Raw genomic sequence first — 18,655 nt, forward strand, 5'->3', positions numbered from 1 at the left:
TGTTATAGCTTACGTATTAGTTTACATGTTTATGTTATAGTTTACGTGTTAGTTTACATGTTTATGTTATAGTTTACGTGTTAGTTTACGTGTTTATGTTATAGTTTACGTGTTAGTTTACATGTTATAGTTTACGTGTTAGTTTACATGTTATAGTTTACGTGTTAGTTTACGTGTTAGTTTACGTGTTTATGTTATAGTTTACATGTTAGTTTACATGTTATATGCTAGTTTACTTGTAGAAAAAGATTCAGTTGTATCATCTGAAAAAAAAAAAAAAAAGATAAGTTTTGACACTCATCCGAGAGTCATTCTCAATCTGCAAATCAAGACTGAGAGTGACTCTCGGAAGAGGCCATTGCGAGTGTCTGCATTCTTGCGTGAAAAATACTGCATGTGTGTAAAAAAAACTACATGTGTGTAGTAAAGACTTTATTCTTGTAGGGTTTGAGCCATGGAATGGAATGTTCATTCCATGGAATGCTGGAGTCTAATGTTTTTCCCCTGGGGGCACGGCCCTGGGCCGTGTGGATCCAAGCCCCATTTTATTTGAGTTTGGGCTCGAATAAAGTATGAAATATGAACATGAAGAATAGGAATAAGAAACCAGGGGAAGAACATTAGACTCCAGCATTCAATGGAATGAGCATTCCTTTCCATGGCTCGAGCCTAACAAGAATAAAGTCTTTACTACACACATGTAGTACGTTTTCACACATGTAGTACTTTTACACACTCTTACACGTAGTACTTTTACGCAAGAATGCAGACAATCGCAATGGCTTCAGCCATTGCACATTATATAGTTTACATGTTATGTTATAGTTTACATGTTATATGTTATAGTTTACATGTTACATGTTATAGTTTACATGTTAAGGTTATGGTTTACATGTTATGTTATAGTTTACATGTTATGTTATAGTTTACATGTTATATTTTAAATGTTGTTATAGTTTACATGTTATAGTTTACATGCTATGTTATAGTTTACATGTTATAGTTTACATGTTATAGTTTACATGTTATGTTATAGTTTACATGCTATAGTTTAGATGTTACATGCTATAGTTTACATGTTATGTTATAGTTTACATGATATAGTTTACATGTTACATGATATAGTTTACATGTTACATGCTATAGTTTACATGTTACAGTTTACATGTTACAGTTTACATGTTACAGTTTACATGTTATATGATATAGTTTACAGGTCACATGTTAGAGTTTACATGTTACATGTTATAGTTTACATGTTACATGTTATAGTTTACATGTTATAGTTTACATGTTATAGTTTACATGTTATATGTTATAGTTTACGTATTATGTGTTATAGTTTACATGTTATATGTTATAGTTTACATGTTGTAGTTATAGTTTACATGTTACATGTTATAGTTTAAATATTGTAGTTATAGTTTAAATGTTATAGTTTACATGTTATAGTTTACATGTAACATGTTATAGTTTACATGTTACATGTTATAGTTTACATGTTATAGTTTACATGTTACATGTTATAGTTTACATGTTATATATATTATATTATATAGTTTACATTTTAAATGTTATAGTTTACATGTTATAGTCTACATGTTACATGTTATAGTTTACATGTTACATGTTATATTTTTCATGTTACAGTTTACATGTTATGTTTATATGTTATAGTTTACATGTTGCATGTTATAGTTTACATGTTATATGTTAAAGTTTACATGTTATAGTTTACATGTTATAGTTTACATGTTACATGTTATAGTTTACATGTCACATGTTATAGTTCACATGTTATAGTTTATATGTTATGTGCTATAGTTTACATGTTATATGCTATAGTTTACATGTTATAGTTTACATGTTACATTTTATAGTTTACATGTCACATGTTATAGTTTACATGTTATAGTTTATATGTTATAGTTTACATGTTACATGTTATAGTTTGCATGTTATATGATATAGTTTACATGTTATGTTATAGTTTGCATGTTACAGTTTACATGTTATGGTTTACATGTTACACGTTATAGTTTACACGTTACATGTTATATTTTTCATGTTACATGTTATATTTTTCATGTTACATCATGTTATATTTTTCATGTTACATGTTATAGCTTACATTTTACATATTATAGTTTGCATGTTACAGTTTATATGTTACAGTTTAAATGTCACATGTTATAGTTTACATGTTATAATTTACATGTCATATGATATAATTTACATGTTATGTTATAGTCTACACGTTACATGTTATAGTTTACATGTTACATGTTATAGTTTACTTGTTATAGTTTACATGTTATAGTTTACATGTTGTATATCTTATATTATATAGTTTACATGTTACATGTAATAGTTTACATGTTATAGTTTATATGCTATGTTACAGTTTACATGTTATGTTATAGTTTACATGTTATAGTTTACATGTTACATGCTATAGTTTACATGTTATGTTATAGTTTACATGTTATAGTTTAAATGTTACATGCTATAGTTTACATGTTACATGTTACAGTTTACATGTTATATGTTATAGTTTACATGTCACATGTTATAGTTTACATGTTACATGTTATAGTTTACATGTTACATGTTATAGTTTACATGTTATAGTTTACATGTTATATGTTATAGTTTACATGTTGTAGTTATAGTTTACATGTTACATGTTGTAGTTATAGTTTAAATGTTATAGTTTACATGTTATAGTTTACATGTAACATGTTATAGTTTACATGTTAAAGTTTACATGTTATCATTTTCATTTTATATGTTATAGTTTACATTTTATCTCATAATTCACATGTTATATGCTATAGTTTACATGTTATAGTTTACATGTTATATGTTATAGTTTACATGTTGCATGTTATAGTTTACATGTTATATGTTATAGTTTACATGTTATAGTTTACATGTTACATGTTACAGTTTACATGTTATATGTTATAGTTTACATGTTACATGTTATAGTTTACATATTATGTGTTTATATTTTACATGTTATATGTTATAGTTTACATGTTACATGTTATAGTTTACATGTTGTAGTTATAGTTTACATGTTACATGTTATAGTTTAAATGTTGTAGTTATAGTTTAAATGTTATAGTTTACATGTTATAGTTTACATGTAACATGTTATAGTTTACATGTAACATGTTATAGTTTACATGTAACACGTTATAGTTTACATGTAACATGTTGCAGTTTACATGTTATAATTTTCAAGTTATATGTTATGTTTACATGTTATGTCATAGTTCACATGTTATATGCTATAGTTTACATGTTATATGTTATAATTTACATGTTACATGTTATAGTTTACATGTTATATGTTATAGTTTACATGTTACATGTTATAGGTTACATGTTATAGTTTACATGTTATATGTTATAGTTTACATGTTACATGTTATAGGTTACATGTTATAGTTTACATGTTACATGTTACAGTTTACATGCTATCATTTTCATGTTATATGTTATAATTTACATGTTATGTGTTATAGTTTACATGTTAGTTTACATGTTATAGTTTACGTGTTAGTTTATATGTTATAGTTTACGTGTTAGTTTACGTGTTAGTTTACATGTTTATGTTATAGTTTACATGTTAGTTTACATGTTATATGCTAGTTTACTTGTAGAAAAAGATTCAGTTGTATCATCTGAAAAAAAAGAAAAAAAAAAGATAAGTTTTGACACTCATCCGAGAGTCATTCTCAATCTGCAAATCAAGACTGAGAGTGACTCTCGGAAGAAGCCATTGCGAGTGTCTGCATTCTTGCGTGAAAAATATTGCATGTGTGTAAAAAAAACTACATGTGTGTAGTAAAGACTTTATTCTTGTAGGGTTTGAGCCATGGAATGGAATGTTCATTCCATGGAATGCTGGAGTCTAATGTTTTTCCCCTGGGGGCGCGGCCCTGGGCCGTGTGGATCCAAGCCCCATTTTATTTGAGTTTGGGCTCGAAGAAAATAGGAATAAGAAACCAGGGGAAGAACATTAGACTCCAGCATTCAATGGAATGAGCATTCCTTTCCATGGCTCGAGCCTAACAAGAATAAAGTCTTTACTACACACATGTAGTACGTTTTCACACATGTAGTACTTTTACACACTCTTACACGTAGTACTTTTACGCAAGAATGCAGACAATCGCAATGGCTTCAGCCATTGCACATTATATAGTTTACATGTTATGTTATAGTTTACATGTTATATGTTATAGTTTACATGTTACATGTTATAGTTTACATGTTATAGTTTACATGTTATAGTTTACATGTTACATGTTATAGTTTACATATTAAGGTTATGGTTTACATGTTATGGTATAGTTTACATGTTATGTTATAGTTTACATGTTATATTTTAAATGTTGTTATAGTTTACATGTTATAGTTTACATGCTATGTTATAGTTTACATGCTATAGTTTAGATGTTACATGCTATAGTATACATGTTATGTTATAGTTTACATGATATAGTTTACATGTTACATGATATAGTTTACATGTTACATGCTATAGTTTACATGTTACAGTTTACATGTTACAGTTTACCTGTTACAGTTTACATGTTACAGTTTACATGTTATATGATATAGTTTACATGTCACATGTTAGAGTTTACATGTTACATGTTATAGTTTACATGTTACATGTTATAGTTTACATGTTATAGTTTACATGTTATATGTTATAGTTTACATGTTATATGTTATAGTTTACGTATTATGTGTTATAGTTTACATGTTATATGTTATAGTTTACATGTTGTAGTTATAGTTTACATGTTACATGTTATAGTTTAAATGTTGTAGTTATAGTTTAAATGTTATAGTTTACATGTTATAGTTTACATGTAACATGTTATAGTTTACATGTTACACGTTATAGTTTACACGTTACATGTTATATTTTTCATGTTACATCATGTTATATTTTTCATGTTACATGTTATAGCTTACATTTTACATATTATAGTTTGCATGTTACAACTTATATGTTAGTTTAAATGTCACATGTTATAGTCTACATGTTATAATTTACATGTTATATGATATAATTTACATGTTATGTTATAGTCTACACGTTACATGTTATAGTTTACATGTTACATGTTATAGTTTACTTGTTATATGTTATAGTTTACATGTTATAGTTTACATGTTGTATATCTTATATTATATAGTTTACATGTTACATGTAATAGTTTACATGTTATAGTTTACATGCTATGTTACAGTTTACATGTTATGTTATAGTTTACATGTTATAGTTTACATGTTACATGCTATAGTTTACATGTTATGTTATAGTTTACATGCAATAGTTTGGATGTTACATGCTATAGTTTACATGCTATGTTATAGTTTACATGTTATAGTTTACATGTTACATGCTATAGTTTACATGTTACATGTTACAGTTTACATGTTACATGCTATAGTTTACATGTTACATGTTACAGTTTACATGTTATATGTTATAGTTTACATGTTATAGTTTACATGTTATATGTTATAGTTTACATGTTATATGTTATAGTTTACATGTTGTAGTTATAGTTTACATGTTACATGTTGTAGTTATAGTTTAAATGTTATAGTTTACATGTTATAGTTTACATGTAACATGTTATAGTTTACATGTTAAAGTTTACATGTTATCATTTTCATTTTATATGTTATAGTTTACATTTTATCTCATAATTCACATGTTATATGCTATAGTTTACATGTTGCATGTTATAGTTTACATGTTATATGTTATAGTTTACATGTTATAGTTTACATGTTACATGTTACAGTTTACATGTTATATGTTATAGTTTACATGTTACATGTTATAGTTTACATGTTATATGTTATAGTTTACATGTTACATGTTATAGTTTACATGTTGTAGTTATAGTTTACATGTTACATGTTATAGTTTAAATGTTGTAGTTATAGTTTAAATGTTATAGTTTACATGTTATAGTTTACATGTAACATGTTATAGTTTACATGTAACACATTATAGTTTACATGTAACATGTTGCAGTTTACATGTTATAATTTTCAAGTTATATGTTATGTTTACATGTTATGTCATAGTTCACATGTTATATGCTATAGTTTACATGTTATAGTTTACATGTTATATGTTATAGTTTACATATTATGTGTCATAGTTTACATGTTACATGTTATATTTTACATGTTGTAGTTATAGTTTACATGTTACATGTTATAGTTTAAATGTTGTAGTTATAGTTTACATGTTACATGTTATAGTTTAAATGTTGTAGTTATAGTTTAAATGTTATAGTTTACAGTGACAAAACAGAGCTCCTCCTCATTGGCACCAAATCCACTCTCAATAAAACTGGTCCCTTTTCACTCAGCATCGACACCTCGACCATCACCCCCATCACATGTAAACTACATGTTATAATTTACATGTTATATGTTATAGTTTACACGTTACATGCTATAGTTGACATGTTATGTTATAGTTTACATGTTACATGTTGTAGTTTACATGTTACATGATATAGTTTACATGTTACACGCTATAGTTTACATGTTATGTTATAGTTTACAACCTGTAAACTATTACATATAACATATATGTTATAGTTTACACGTTACATGTTGCATGTTATAATTTAGATAGTTTAGATAGTTTAGATTGATCATTTATGTCCTGACAGTTCACTCTTCACTGTGATTGGTTAAAATTCACAAATCACTCACTTTACAGAGGTCACCAGACAGACAGTTGCAACAAACAGAGAAATAGAGAATCACAATAGGACAATTTGACTTTTAATAGCTATAAAAGCTGTTTTGTAATGCATTGAATGCATTATTTCCTGCTGTGTGAAGCACTTTGAATTGCCTTATGTATGAATTGTGCTCTACAAATAAACTTGCCATGCCTAATGTATATAGCTCCATAGCTATAAATGATTGTCACAGGGATGAAATTACACTCTATTGTTATTGCCAGATTGCCCTGTATTGCCCTAATATATGTTATTGTTTACATGTAATATTTTATATGTCATATGCTATAGTTTACATCATGTTATATGCTATAGTTAACATGCTATATAGTTTACACACTACATTTTACATGTTATATTCTACATGTCATATATTATAGTTAACATGATATTTGTTTTAGTTTACATGTTAAATTGTCCATGTTATATTTTACATGGCATATGTTATAGTTTATATGTTATATATCATAGATTACATGTTATATTGTCTGTGTTCCTGTCAGTTCCTCAGATGAATGCTTATGTCAGTAAAGTCTTGTGTTGCATGAGTCTATGATTCTGTGACTCTGAGGAATGAAGCAGGCCCCATCTGTGGGTGGGACTAAGTGTGATGGGGGTGGGGTAAGGGCAGAAGTGGGCGTGTCCCGGGGCATGTATAAAAGCCTAGACTTGTGCAGTGCAGCTCAAATCTGAAGTGTCGGAAGAGTTTGAGAAGTCACTGCTTTCACCTCTGACGTGAACTGCCACAAACAACATGCTCCACAGGTGAGACACACACCTGACACACACCTGACACCTACACCAGACACACACCTGACACCTACACCAGAAGCCTTCCCACACACAGCAGGTCACAAGTCCGGATCTGCAGATGTGGTTGGATAAAAGCAACACAGGGAGAATGTGTTTTTATTTGTGGGACATTTCTTTGAGATGCAAATGTTTTACAGAATCTATTTTAATTTGAATTTCTTAAACACAGAACACTAACCCTAACCCTTAAGTTAATGACATACATTTTGTCATGTTTATCTGATGTTTGTGCCTTAAGCTGAAGCAGGAGCTGTGTGTAAGGTTTGTTTGATTGACACCTGAGCCTCACCTGCAGGGGGCTGGGCCTGAGAGAGAAGTGTGAGATTTGAGCTGCATTTACGCCTCATCGATCCTTCAGATGCAGAGTTTTTGTTCCCCTGATTTTACTTTGAGTCCAAATGAAGTCTCTGAAAGTGTCGCTTACAGTGATGGGAGAAAACGTAAATGTATTTAGTTCCAGAATACTGAAAACCTGCATTAAAATGAATTTAGTAACATATTCTGGTCTAGGGTTAGGGTTAGGGTTCAGAAAACTGTATTCAGGATACTTACTGTACAATAGTATTGTAGAAAAAATTCAATCCAGATGATACAACTGAATTTTATCTACAATAAAACACTCTTGGACGAATGAGGGATTACACAGACGTGCTGTACAGTATTTTTTACAATATATTATGGTTTAAAGAGGATTAAAACAGATTTTTGTTTCCCCAACAAAGTTCATTTTGTCTTCTTAAAATAATCCACAAACTTATGTTCTTTTAAAGTCACTCAATTAGGAGCTGTTTTAACTGCAAGCCATTTTCAGCACTGTCACTGGCGTTGGTGACGTGTAACTTATCAGTTGGTATTAGATTTTTGTTTATTTCACCTTTTGTTGTGCATTTATTTAATACTGATTATCACTGATACCACAGTAATTTCCTCAAAACCTTGAGCAAAGTAACTGCCACTGAACACAACAAATGAAAGAGGAACTGCACACACATTTCTACTGAACGCACACATGCTTTTCTGAGTGTGAACTCTTGTCTTTTCTGCTGTTTCCTGATGAGTCTGAGCTCAGTGAACTGTCCAGAGTCAGACCACACACAAAGACCAGACCTTTTACTGCAGATTTGATCATAGAAAGGTTTCCTAAGTTTAATTTGGGCAATGTTCTGAAAACATAATGTTTCCATGTTGTTTTAAAAAAAAATTGTCCGGAGGAAACGTTTACCATTACGGATCAGTCCTGGGCGACTCGAGATGTGATTTTACCTCTACAACTTCAGTAACAAACACACAGATGGAACATATTCTGATCAGTGACATAATATTAAAGTTTGATAGTAAGGAAAAGTGGACCCTAGTTATCAGTGTGTTAGGTCCAGACTGGAAACTGGCTCAGGTCTGTGTTGTGTTCCTTCTTCATTCACTGTTGTTCTTTGTTTAAACGCTTCAATGCTCACAGTCCAGACGGACCCAGACTGATCTGTCCGAGACACTGATACTGAGAGTGTGTGTGTGTGCGTCTGTGTGTCTCTAAATTAAAGCTGTGTTAGAAGCCTGTATCAGATTCGCAGAAGCCAGCTCCTGCAGGTGTTCAGTCTGCACAGAGAGCAGCTGAAGGTGGTTTTCACTTCTGTCTCAGATAAAGCCTGAGTGTTCAGAGCTTCTGGAGGTGGAATTGTTATATGATGTTTCCACAGCGTCAGGATCTGAGGCTTGTGTCTGAACATACTTCACCTGGGCCTTTCAGGTGTTCAGATGAAAGGCCCTTCAGGTGTCCAGATCAAGGGGCTTTTGGGTGTCCAGATGATGGACATTTCAGGTGTTCTGAAGGAAAGCCTTTTGGGTGTCCAGATGAAATATTTTTCAGGTGTTCAGATGATTTGCCTTTCAGGTGTTCAGATGAATGGCTTTTCGGGTGTTCTAGGTTAGTCTAAGTTGAACCAAAGTCACATTCAAATCAAAGCCTTATTTTGCATTTACCATTTAAATTCTGTGAAAACAAAAGCTCATAACCAAATCTGACCACAGCTCAAGTCCAGACCTGGTCCAGACCTGGTTCAGACCTGGTCCAGACCTGGTCCAGACCTGGTCCAGACCTGGTCCAGACCTGGTCCAGACCTGGTCCAGACCTGGTCAAGACCTGGTTCAGACCTGGTTCAGACCTGGGTTAGGGTCATTTGATATTAGTTTATATTGAAAATACTTTCTTTAGTGCAGTACATTTAAGTGCTTTAAGTTGACTTTAGAGCAGCATTAGATTGTTTTCTTTTGCCATACTGAGTTTATGTGGAATTATAATATTGATAAATGGGCTTTAATATACTTCTGTTTGTTTGTTTGTTTGTTTGTGAAGACAAAAGTAGGCTTTTTTTTTACCTTGGCATGTTTTATCATTATTCATTGTTTTATGTTGCACCAAAGCAAGTTCCAATGTTTGTGAATTTTGTTCATTGACAAAGGCAATAAACCTTTTCTGATTCTGATTGGATGAGCCTCTGTTACTATTCTCAGAAGGTGACGTGTCACTTAGCAGCCGATCTTCCTGGAAGTGGCCACTCTGCCAGTCTGGCCACGCCCCCTGGTATTGTTCCCTCCTTTTCCTGCTCGCAGGTGAACTTTATGTTCCCAGGGTTTGTCTATTGTGTTTAGGTGCTCTAGCTCCTGTGTGTGCCCTGCTTTTATTTTCTCTAAAATGTCATCGTAGCTTCTCCACAGGGTCAGGGTCAGGGTCAGGGTCAGGGGTCAGGGTCAGGGTTAGGGTTAGATCTGGGTTAGCCCTAGGTCTGATGTGTGCTGGTGCTGTTCTGATGGCCTTTTCTGACAGTTAATCCCACACCCGAAGAGAGACGGAGGGGCTTTCATGCTCCCACGTGTCTGGGGTTCTCTAGGGACCGCCGGGTGGCAGGGGGTGAGACCAGGGTGCGGGAACAGGGGGCAGGGCCAAGGGGCGTGACCAGGGCGTGGCCACTTCCGGGACTTTCAGCTGAAAAGTAACACGGTCGCATCAGTCACTTTTTGAGGATAGACAGACGCTCACCAAAACATGTCAACCCACTTTTTTCTTTCTAAACGAACAATCAAAAGAATATTTAAAAGAAGACACAATGAATCTCATCCAACCCTAACACTAGCCCACTAACCCTAACCCTGACCCTAACCCTGACCCTAACCCTAACCAGCCCACTAACCCTAACCCTGACCCTAACCCTGACCCTAACCCTAACCTTAACCCTAACCCTAACCCTGACCCTAACCCCTAACCCTAGCCCTGACCCTAACCTTGACCCTAACCCTTCTGTGTCTGTAGTTCTCCAATTGTTTCTTTGACACAACCTGCTGCATTAAACGTGTATTCCAGCTCGATCGAGCGTTGGATTTGACAAGCAGGTCCTGATACGCACTGTACACACTGTACACACTGTACACAATGTACACAATGTACACAATGTACACAATGTATACAATGTACACAATGTACACAATGTACACAATGTACACAATGTACACAATGTATACAATGTACACAATGTACACAATGTACACAATGTATACAATGTACACAATGTACACAATGTACACAATGTATACAATGTACACAATGTACACAATGTACACAATGTATACAATGTACACAATGTACACAATGTATACAATGTACACGTATACAATGTAAACGTCGGTGTAATCCCTCATTGGTCCAGGCGTGTTCCATAGTAGAAAAAGCTTCAGTTGTTTCATCTGGACTCAGTTTGAAAAAATAGACGTTTCGACTCTCATTGTCATTGTCAATAACAGAATTTTGGTCGAGAACTCCGATATTAATACTGTTCTGTGGTAAGACCCGCCCATTGGGAGGAGCCTTCCTGAAGTAGAAAGAGTTGTTTGTTTCAACAGAAACTCCCCCTTGTATCTACCGAGGTAGCCTATTCAGAATCTTAACTCAGAATCAGTATTAATATCGGAGTTCTCGATCTAAATTCTTTTATTGACAATGACTCTTGGATGAGAGTCGAAACGTCTAATTTTTCAAACTGAGTCCAGATGAAACAACTGAAGCTTTTTCTAATTTGGTGGTAACGTTTGACTTAACTGTACTAACCCTGTCAAATAAATAAATAAATACATAAAATACAAATAAAGTACTTGTACTAACTTAAGAAAGTGAAAAAGCTCTAACTCTTTTTACAAAAGGTGAAATAATAATTGGGTGAGTCCAGGACCCTGTTCTCACTTTTCTTTGGGTTTAAGTTAGTTTTTATATATACATTTATATATAAAACACTTTCAGTTCAGAGATGTCGGCACCAGCCTTTACGGCCCTGTATAGGGTTGGCAGGATTGGCAGGGTTGGCAGGGTTGGCAGGGTTGGGGTGGCAAACCTTTGGTTCTGTTTGGCCAACCCAGTAGGTCCTTATTGGGCACGGGGGCCGTTAGGGCCCTTTTGTCTGAAACAACCAATGATATAAACTTAACAAAAAACAAGTAGGAAAAAAATGAAAAATCTTTGAAGTCTTACGCTTGTCTCTTGTATATAGAGGGGCCGATGAGGCCTTAGGCCCTTCACGGAGAGGGGCCGATGAGGCCTTAGGCCCTTCACGGAGAGGGGCCGATGAGGCCTTAGGCCCTTCACGGAGAGGGGCCGATGAGGCCTTAGGCCCTTCACGGAGAGGGGCCGATGAGGCCTTAGGCCCTTCACGGCGATGGAGAGGGGCCAATGAGGCCTTAGGCCCTTCACGGAGAGGGGCCGATGAGGACTTAGGCCCTTCATGGAGAGGGGCCGATGAGGCCTTAGGCCCTTCACGGCGATGGAGAGGGGCCGATGAGGCCTTAGGCCCTTCACGGTGATGGAGAGGGGCCAATGAGGCCTTAGGCCCTTCACGGAGAGGGGCCAGTGAGGCCTTAGGCCCTTCGCGGCGATGGAGAGGGGCCAATGAGGCCTTAGGCCCTTCACGGAGAGGGGCCAGTGAGGCCTTAGGCCCTTCACGGCGACGGAGAGGGGCCAATGAGGCCTTAGGCCCTTCACGGAGAGGGGCCAGTGAGGCCTTAGGCCCTTCACGGCGATGGAGAGGGGCCGATGAGGCCTTAGGCCCTTCACGGTGATGGAGAGGGGCCAATGAGACCTTAGGCCCTTCACGGAGAGGGGCCAGTGAGGCCTTAGGCCCTTCGTGGCGATGGAGAGGGGCCAATGAGGCCTTAGGCCCTTCACGGAGAGGGGCCAGTGAGGCCTTAGGCCCTTCACGGCGATGGAGAGGGACCAATGAGGCCTTAGGCCCTTCGCAGGCACCAAACATTTTTATTCAGGTTTATTTATAAGTTTTAACATAGTAATTTAATTTGGTAATCCAAACATTAATAAATACAAGAGAACATTGTACTGACACAAAATATGTATTTATTGGAACTGGAAAATATGTTGTAAAATCAGAGGCCATGCGGGTGTACAGAAGAAGAAGAAGAAGAAGAAGAAGAAGAAGAAGAAGAAGAAGAAGAAGAAGAAGAAGAAGAAGAAGAAGAAGAAGAAGAAGAAGAAGAAGAAGAAGAAGAAGAAGAAGAAGAAGAAGAAGAAGAAGAAGAAGAAGAAGAAGAAGAAGAAGAAGAAGAAGAAGAAGAAGAAGAAGAAGAAGAAGAAGAAGAAGAAGAGTTTCTCTGCTCAGTGAGATGTTCCTGAGGTTCTGACCATGTTTCTGCTCAGTGAGATGTTCCTGAGGTTCTGAACATGTTTCTCTGCTCAGTGAGATGTTCCTGAGGTTCTGAACATGTTTCTCTGCTCAGTGAGATGTTCCTGAGGTTCTGAACATGTTTCTCTGCTCAGTGAGATGTTCCTGAGGTTCTGAACATGTTTCTCTGCTCAGTGAGATGTTCCTGAGGTTCTGAACATGTTTCTCTGCTCAGTGAGATGTTCCTGAGGTTCTGAACATGTTTCTCTGCTCAGTGAGATGTTCCTGAGGTTCTGAACATGTTTCTGCTCAGTGAGATGTTCCTGAGGTTCTGAACATGTTTCTCTGCTCAGTGAGATGTTCCTGAGGTTCTGAACATGTTTCTCTGCTCAGTGAGATGTGGATAGGGGTTTTGAACATGTTTCTGTTTCTCAGGTGTTTGGTTGGCGTGTTGTTGCTCAGCCTCATCTCTGTGTCTCTGTCAGCTCCACTTCCAGGTCTGTGATGCTCACGTCTTTTATGGTGATGTAAGATGTATGTTGGTTTTTGTAACGATTACCATGTTTGTTTGTGCAGATGACCATCCGTCAGACGACAGTAAGACCTTTTAAAATAATTATAAGTTATAATGAGTTATTATGCATTACTCGGGCTGACACAGAAGAATATTTTTCAGAAAAACTGGATGATTTGTTGAAACAATTTGATGGTACGACTCTAAACTCTTATATTTTAGTTATATTTTAAAAAAAACTGATTGCTTGAGTCACTTCCTGATTTAGTCACATGACCTCTCTTTGTTTCATAGATGCCTTTACATCTGGCCCCACCCCCACAGGTAAACTCACCTTGATCATGTGTCTGAACAGCTGAAAGTCTCAGTGTAAACGCTGTATTAAAGGTTGTGTGTTTTCAGACAACGCCGACTCTGGAGAAACAACTGAAGGTGAAACTGCTGCAGACGAGATTTTGTGTCCAACATTTCACGTCTTAAAGCACAGAGAAAAGCAGTCATTTTGTCTCACATGTTTCACATTTAGAGCACAGAGAAAAGCAGTCATTTTGTCTCACATGTTTCACATTTAAAGCACAGAGAAAAGCAGTCATTTTGTCTCACATGTTTCACATTCAAAGCACAGAGAAAAGCAGTCATTTTGTCTCACATGTTTCACATTCAAAGCACAGAGAAAAGCAGTCATTTTGTCTCACATGTTTCACATTTAAAGCACTTTGTGTAAAACTAGCTTTATTTTGTCTTCTCAGCTCCGTCTGCAGAAACCAGCACCGACAAGACAGGTAGTCCTGGTTTGGTCCTGGTTTGGTCCTGGTTTGGTCCTGGTTTGGTCCTGGTTTAGTTCCAGCTTGAATCCTGTTTCTGCTGCAGGTTCTGATGGAGCCGACAGTTCCACTTCAGAGACAGAAATGACTGGATCAGAAAGTCATGATTCCAACTCTGCAGCACAGACTGAAAAAGGTAACTGGACTAAGGACTGAACTAGGACTGGACTAAGGACTGAACTAGGACTGGACTAAGGACTGAACTAGGACTTGTCAAACTGTGACAAATCAAAATGGCCACAAACAGAAGCATCCAAACAGCTGAAAGTAACACAATCTATTTCAGATGAATCTAAAGCAGATTCCACCCCAGCCAAAGAACTGGACTCTGGACTGGACTCCAAGTTTGACTCTGATGGTGAGCTGAAAAAAGAGAACAGTAAAGAGAGAACATACATTGGAAACAACTGTATTGAATCTACTGTTAATCTTTCAGGACTGGACAGCACCGATGAAAACAAAAGGCTAGAAGAAACCGAAGGAATCTCAGAACAAATACCTGAAGAAGAGCTTAAGAGCACAGAGAGTCCAGAACTTGCTGGTTCTCCTGAAGATAGCCCAGAGGAAAAGGAAGGAGATGACCTGAGTTCAAAGGAAAAGGAAGGAGACGACCTGAGTTCAAAGGAAAAGGAAGGAGACGACCTGAGTTCAGAGGAAAAGGAAGAAGATGACCTGAGTTCAGAGGAGAAAGACACTGCAGAGGAGGATAGTCAGGAGGAGAAGGAGTCCTCAGAGGAGAAGGTGACTCCAGAGGAAGAGAGTAAAGAGGGGAAAGACACGGCAGACGTAGAACACTCGAGTTCAGTGGAGAAGGAGAGTCTGGAGACGGACGAGAGTCTGGAGGAGGTGAGTCCAGATGATTCCATGAGCTGCAGTAGCTCAGTTGTAGCTAGGGTTGCCAACTATCTCAACCCCAAATGAGGGACACTTTCTTCCAGGTGCGGGCGCACGTGCGCGCGCCAACAGCTGACCAATAATAATTACAGAAATTACAAGGTTTCATTAGCCACATTAGCCATACCATAAACCTACTAATTTCAGTGTAATTTTGGCAAACCACTACTGTACTTGCTTGGATGTATTGTTCATTGGAATAGTGAAGACAATTATTAATTATTATTAAGTTTCTCTCAAATGTCATGTTAGCATTAGACTATAACCATCTGCTGCAGACACTGAACTGAACTGACGCTTTACCTTCTGTTTCCCTTTATGGTTATGAATAATACTTGATCTTGAGCTGGCGGTGGCATCAGAGAGCGAGGACAGGCCAGGGATTTTAATTCAATCTGACCTCGGATCAGCGCGCAGCAGCCGGAGTTCGGCTGCTGCGCACTGATTGGCTGAGACGCGCGGCTGTCACGGTAATTCAAGTAAGTGGAGCTTTGAGAGGCGCGTGGTAAATGTCTGCGTAGCGCGTTTGCAGTAGCCAATTATTGGCCGGCGAGGCTGTGATTGGAATATGGGACTGGAGCTGTCCCGGACAGGACAAATCAAAACCACCCATAATTCGGGACGTCCCGGGCAATCCGGGATGGTTGGCAACCCTAGTTGTAGCGCGCTTGTCTTCTGAGCCAGTGGTCAGTGGTTCGAAATCCCATTCCCAACATAAACACCCTTGGTAGAGTGTTTGGATCCACTGGCCCACAGGTTGGCGGTGCGATTGCAGCTGCCTCAGGTGAATCCTGTTGTGTGAATGGGTTCGAGGTTCCTTGATGTAAAGAGGCCGTGAAGGTCGAAAAGTGTTACATACGCTTTTTTTTTCTTTTTTTTACGATGACAAGGAGAGTCCAGAAGACAAGTCTGAGGATGTTGAGAAAATCTTGGAAGACTCAGAAAGCAGTGAAAGTGAACAAGAGGCTGTGGATGATTCAGACAGTTCAGAGGTCAATACCTCCGACAGCAGCGATGATGGATCTGAGGATGAAGATGAGGCAGAGGAAGAGGCAGAGGGAGGGAAAACGACTGAGGCCCAAAGCAAGGAATCGTCAGAAACAGGTAACAATCTTACTAATTCTCACATTTAGGAATTATTTAGGTTATACCTGCTCAAATGATTCTTGTTTCAAGTCCAAATGTGATTATTGAATTTATGTCAATTATAATGTCAGTCTAATCCTTAATCCTTGGTTCAGTTTGTGTAATGATGATCCGAAGGTCGCCGGTCACCGTGTCCATGGGAGGAGTTTTATTACTAAGTCATCTGCTTGAAATTTTAATTTAATCAGAACTTTATATAAGTAAGGCCAGCCAACAGAATCAAAAGCTTTTACAGCGTCCAAACTAATTATTGCAGCATTACTTTGCTGTTTTTGTGTAGTTTCATATCACGTAATCGCTCATTCGTCCAGGAGTTTTCCATCCTAAGCCTTACCCTAACCCTAACCCTAACCCTAACCCTCATTCGTCCAGGAGTTTTCCATCCTAACCCTAACCCTAGAAAAAGATCTGGACAGTTTTTCCCCTTCTAAATGGAGCCTCCTTGAAACAGCCTGAAATGTATCTATTTCTTTAGTTTCACATGAAACTAATATTCTTTGTTACCTTAAGAAAGAATGACCAGAGCTGATGCCGCTCTATGTGGCTCTTTAGTCTCACTAAAGAGCCACATAGTGAGACTAAAGAGCCACATAGTGAGACTAAAGAGCCACATAGTGAGACTAAAGAGCCACATAGTGAGACTAAAGAGCCACATAGTGAGACTAAAGAGAGCCACATAGTGAGACTAAAGAGCCACATAGTGAGACTAAAGAGCCACATAGTGAGACTAAAGAGCCACATAGTGAGACTAAAGAGCCACATAGTGAGACTAAAGAGCCACATAGTGAGACTAAAGAGAGCCACATAGTGAGACTAAAGAGCCACATAGTGAGACTAAAGAGCCACATAGTGAGACTAAAGAGCCACATAGTGAGACTAAAGAGCCACATAGTGAGACTAAAGAGCCACATAGTGAGACTAAAGAGAGCCACATAGTGAGACTAAAGAGCCACATAGTGAGACTAAAGAGCCACATAGTGAGACTAAAGAGCCACATAGTGAGACTAAAGAGCCACATAGTGAGACTAAAGAGCCACATAGTGAGACTAAAGAGCCACATAGTGAGACTAAAGAGAGCCACATAGTGAGACTAAAGAGCCACATAGTGAGACTAAAGAGCCACATAGTGAGACTAAAGAGCCACATAGTGAGACTAAAGAGAGCCACATAGTGAGACTAAAGAGCCACATAGTGAGACTAAAGAGCCACATAGTGAGACTAAAGAGAGCCACATAGTGAGACTAAAGAGCCACATAGTGAGACTAAAGAGAGCCACATAGTGAGACTAAAGAGCCACATAGTGAGACTAAAGAGCCACATAGTGAGACTAAAGAGAGCCACATAGTGAGACTAAAGAGCCACATAGTGAGACTAAAGAGCCACATAGTGAGACTAAAGAGAGCCACATTGTGAGACTAAAGAGCCACATAGTGAGACTAAAGAGAGCCACATAGTGAGACTAAAGAGCCACATAGTGAGACTAAAGAGCCACATAGTGAGACTAAAGAGCCACATAGTGAGACTAAAGAGCCACACAGTGAGACTAAAGAGAGCCACGTAGTGAGACTAAAGAGCCACATAGTGAGACTAAAGAGCCACATAGTGAGACTAAAGAGCCACACAGTGAGACTAAAGAGAGCCACATAGTGAGACTAAAGAGCCACATAGTGAGACTAAAGAGCCACTGCACCAGAGGCTCTCTCACACGTCAGACACTGGAGTTCAGGACCACAGAGCGTCGTGCAGCTTCATCTTAAAGACACAAAGCACTGGATCAAAGACAGAGGAGAAGATTCTAACCCGTTTCAATGATTGAATCCTTGATTTGATTCACAAAACGCAAATGCAGAGATCAGTTCAGTAAAAAAAACTTCAACTGAGGAACAACATTTATCCTACAGAAGATGTCCGTATTTGATCCAAAAAAATAATAAAGGTCCTGCCAGGTTCCATAGGGCCATCAGCCATCAGGTGTAAGTAAGTAAGTAAACTTGGTTTGAATAGCGC

The 18,655-nt window shown here is 37.1% G+C and overlaps 1 protein-coding gene and 2 pseudogenes across 2 annotated transcripts in view; all 3 read left to right on the top strand.

Annotated features, from left to right (window-relative positions):
* The first annotated feature begins 1,235 nt into the window (after window positions 1-1,235).
* LOC140361559 (uncharacterized) lies at window positions 1,236-4,305 on the top strand (annotated as a pseudogene).
* A 37-nt stretch (window positions 4,306-4,342) lies between these two features.
* Window positions 4,343-6,612, top strand: LOC140361560 (uncharacterized; annotated as a pseudogene).
* An 867-nt stretch (window positions 6,613-7,479) lies between these two features.
* Window positions 7,480-18,655, top strand: part of LOC140362280 (uncharacterized) — a 28,906-nt gene continuing 17,730 nt past the window's right edge. For both annotated transcript variants that reach the window (XM_072448392.1, XM_072448393.1), the window contains exons 1-11: window positions 7,480-7,568; window positions 13,706-13,767; window positions 13,847-13,867; window positions 13,947-13,979; window positions 14,079-14,108; window positions 14,187-14,216; window positions 14,534-14,566; window positions 14,655-14,744; window positions 14,895-14,966; window positions 15,045-15,454; window positions 16,393-16,606. In XM_072448392.1, coding sequence (XP_072304493.1) covers window positions 7,558-7,568; window positions 13,706-13,767; window positions 13,847-13,867; window positions 13,947-13,979; window positions 14,079-14,108; window positions 14,187-14,216; window positions 14,534-14,566; window positions 14,655-14,744; window positions 14,895-14,966; window positions 15,045-15,454; window positions 16,393-16,606 — 1,006 coding nt within the window. In that variant the 5' untranslated portion in view covers window positions 7,480-7,557. The remainder of the gene's footprint in view (window positions 7,569-13,705; window positions 13,768-13,846; window positions 13,868-13,946; window positions 13,980-14,078; window positions 14,109-14,186; window positions 14,217-14,533; window positions 14,567-14,654; window positions 14,745-14,894; window positions 14,967-15,044; window positions 15,455-16,392; window positions 16,607-18,655) is intronic.

This window comes from Eucyclogobius newberryi, unplaced genomic scaffold (genome assembly GCF_026437365.1).
Source record: "Eucyclogobius newberryi isolate DKJ021-1_F unplaced genomic scaffold, fEucNew1.0.hap1 SCAF_16, whole genome shotgun sequence".
Classification (NCBI taxonomy): Eukaryota; Metazoa; Chordata; class Actinopteri; order Gobiiformes; family Gobiidae; genus Eucyclogobius; species Eucyclogobius newberryi.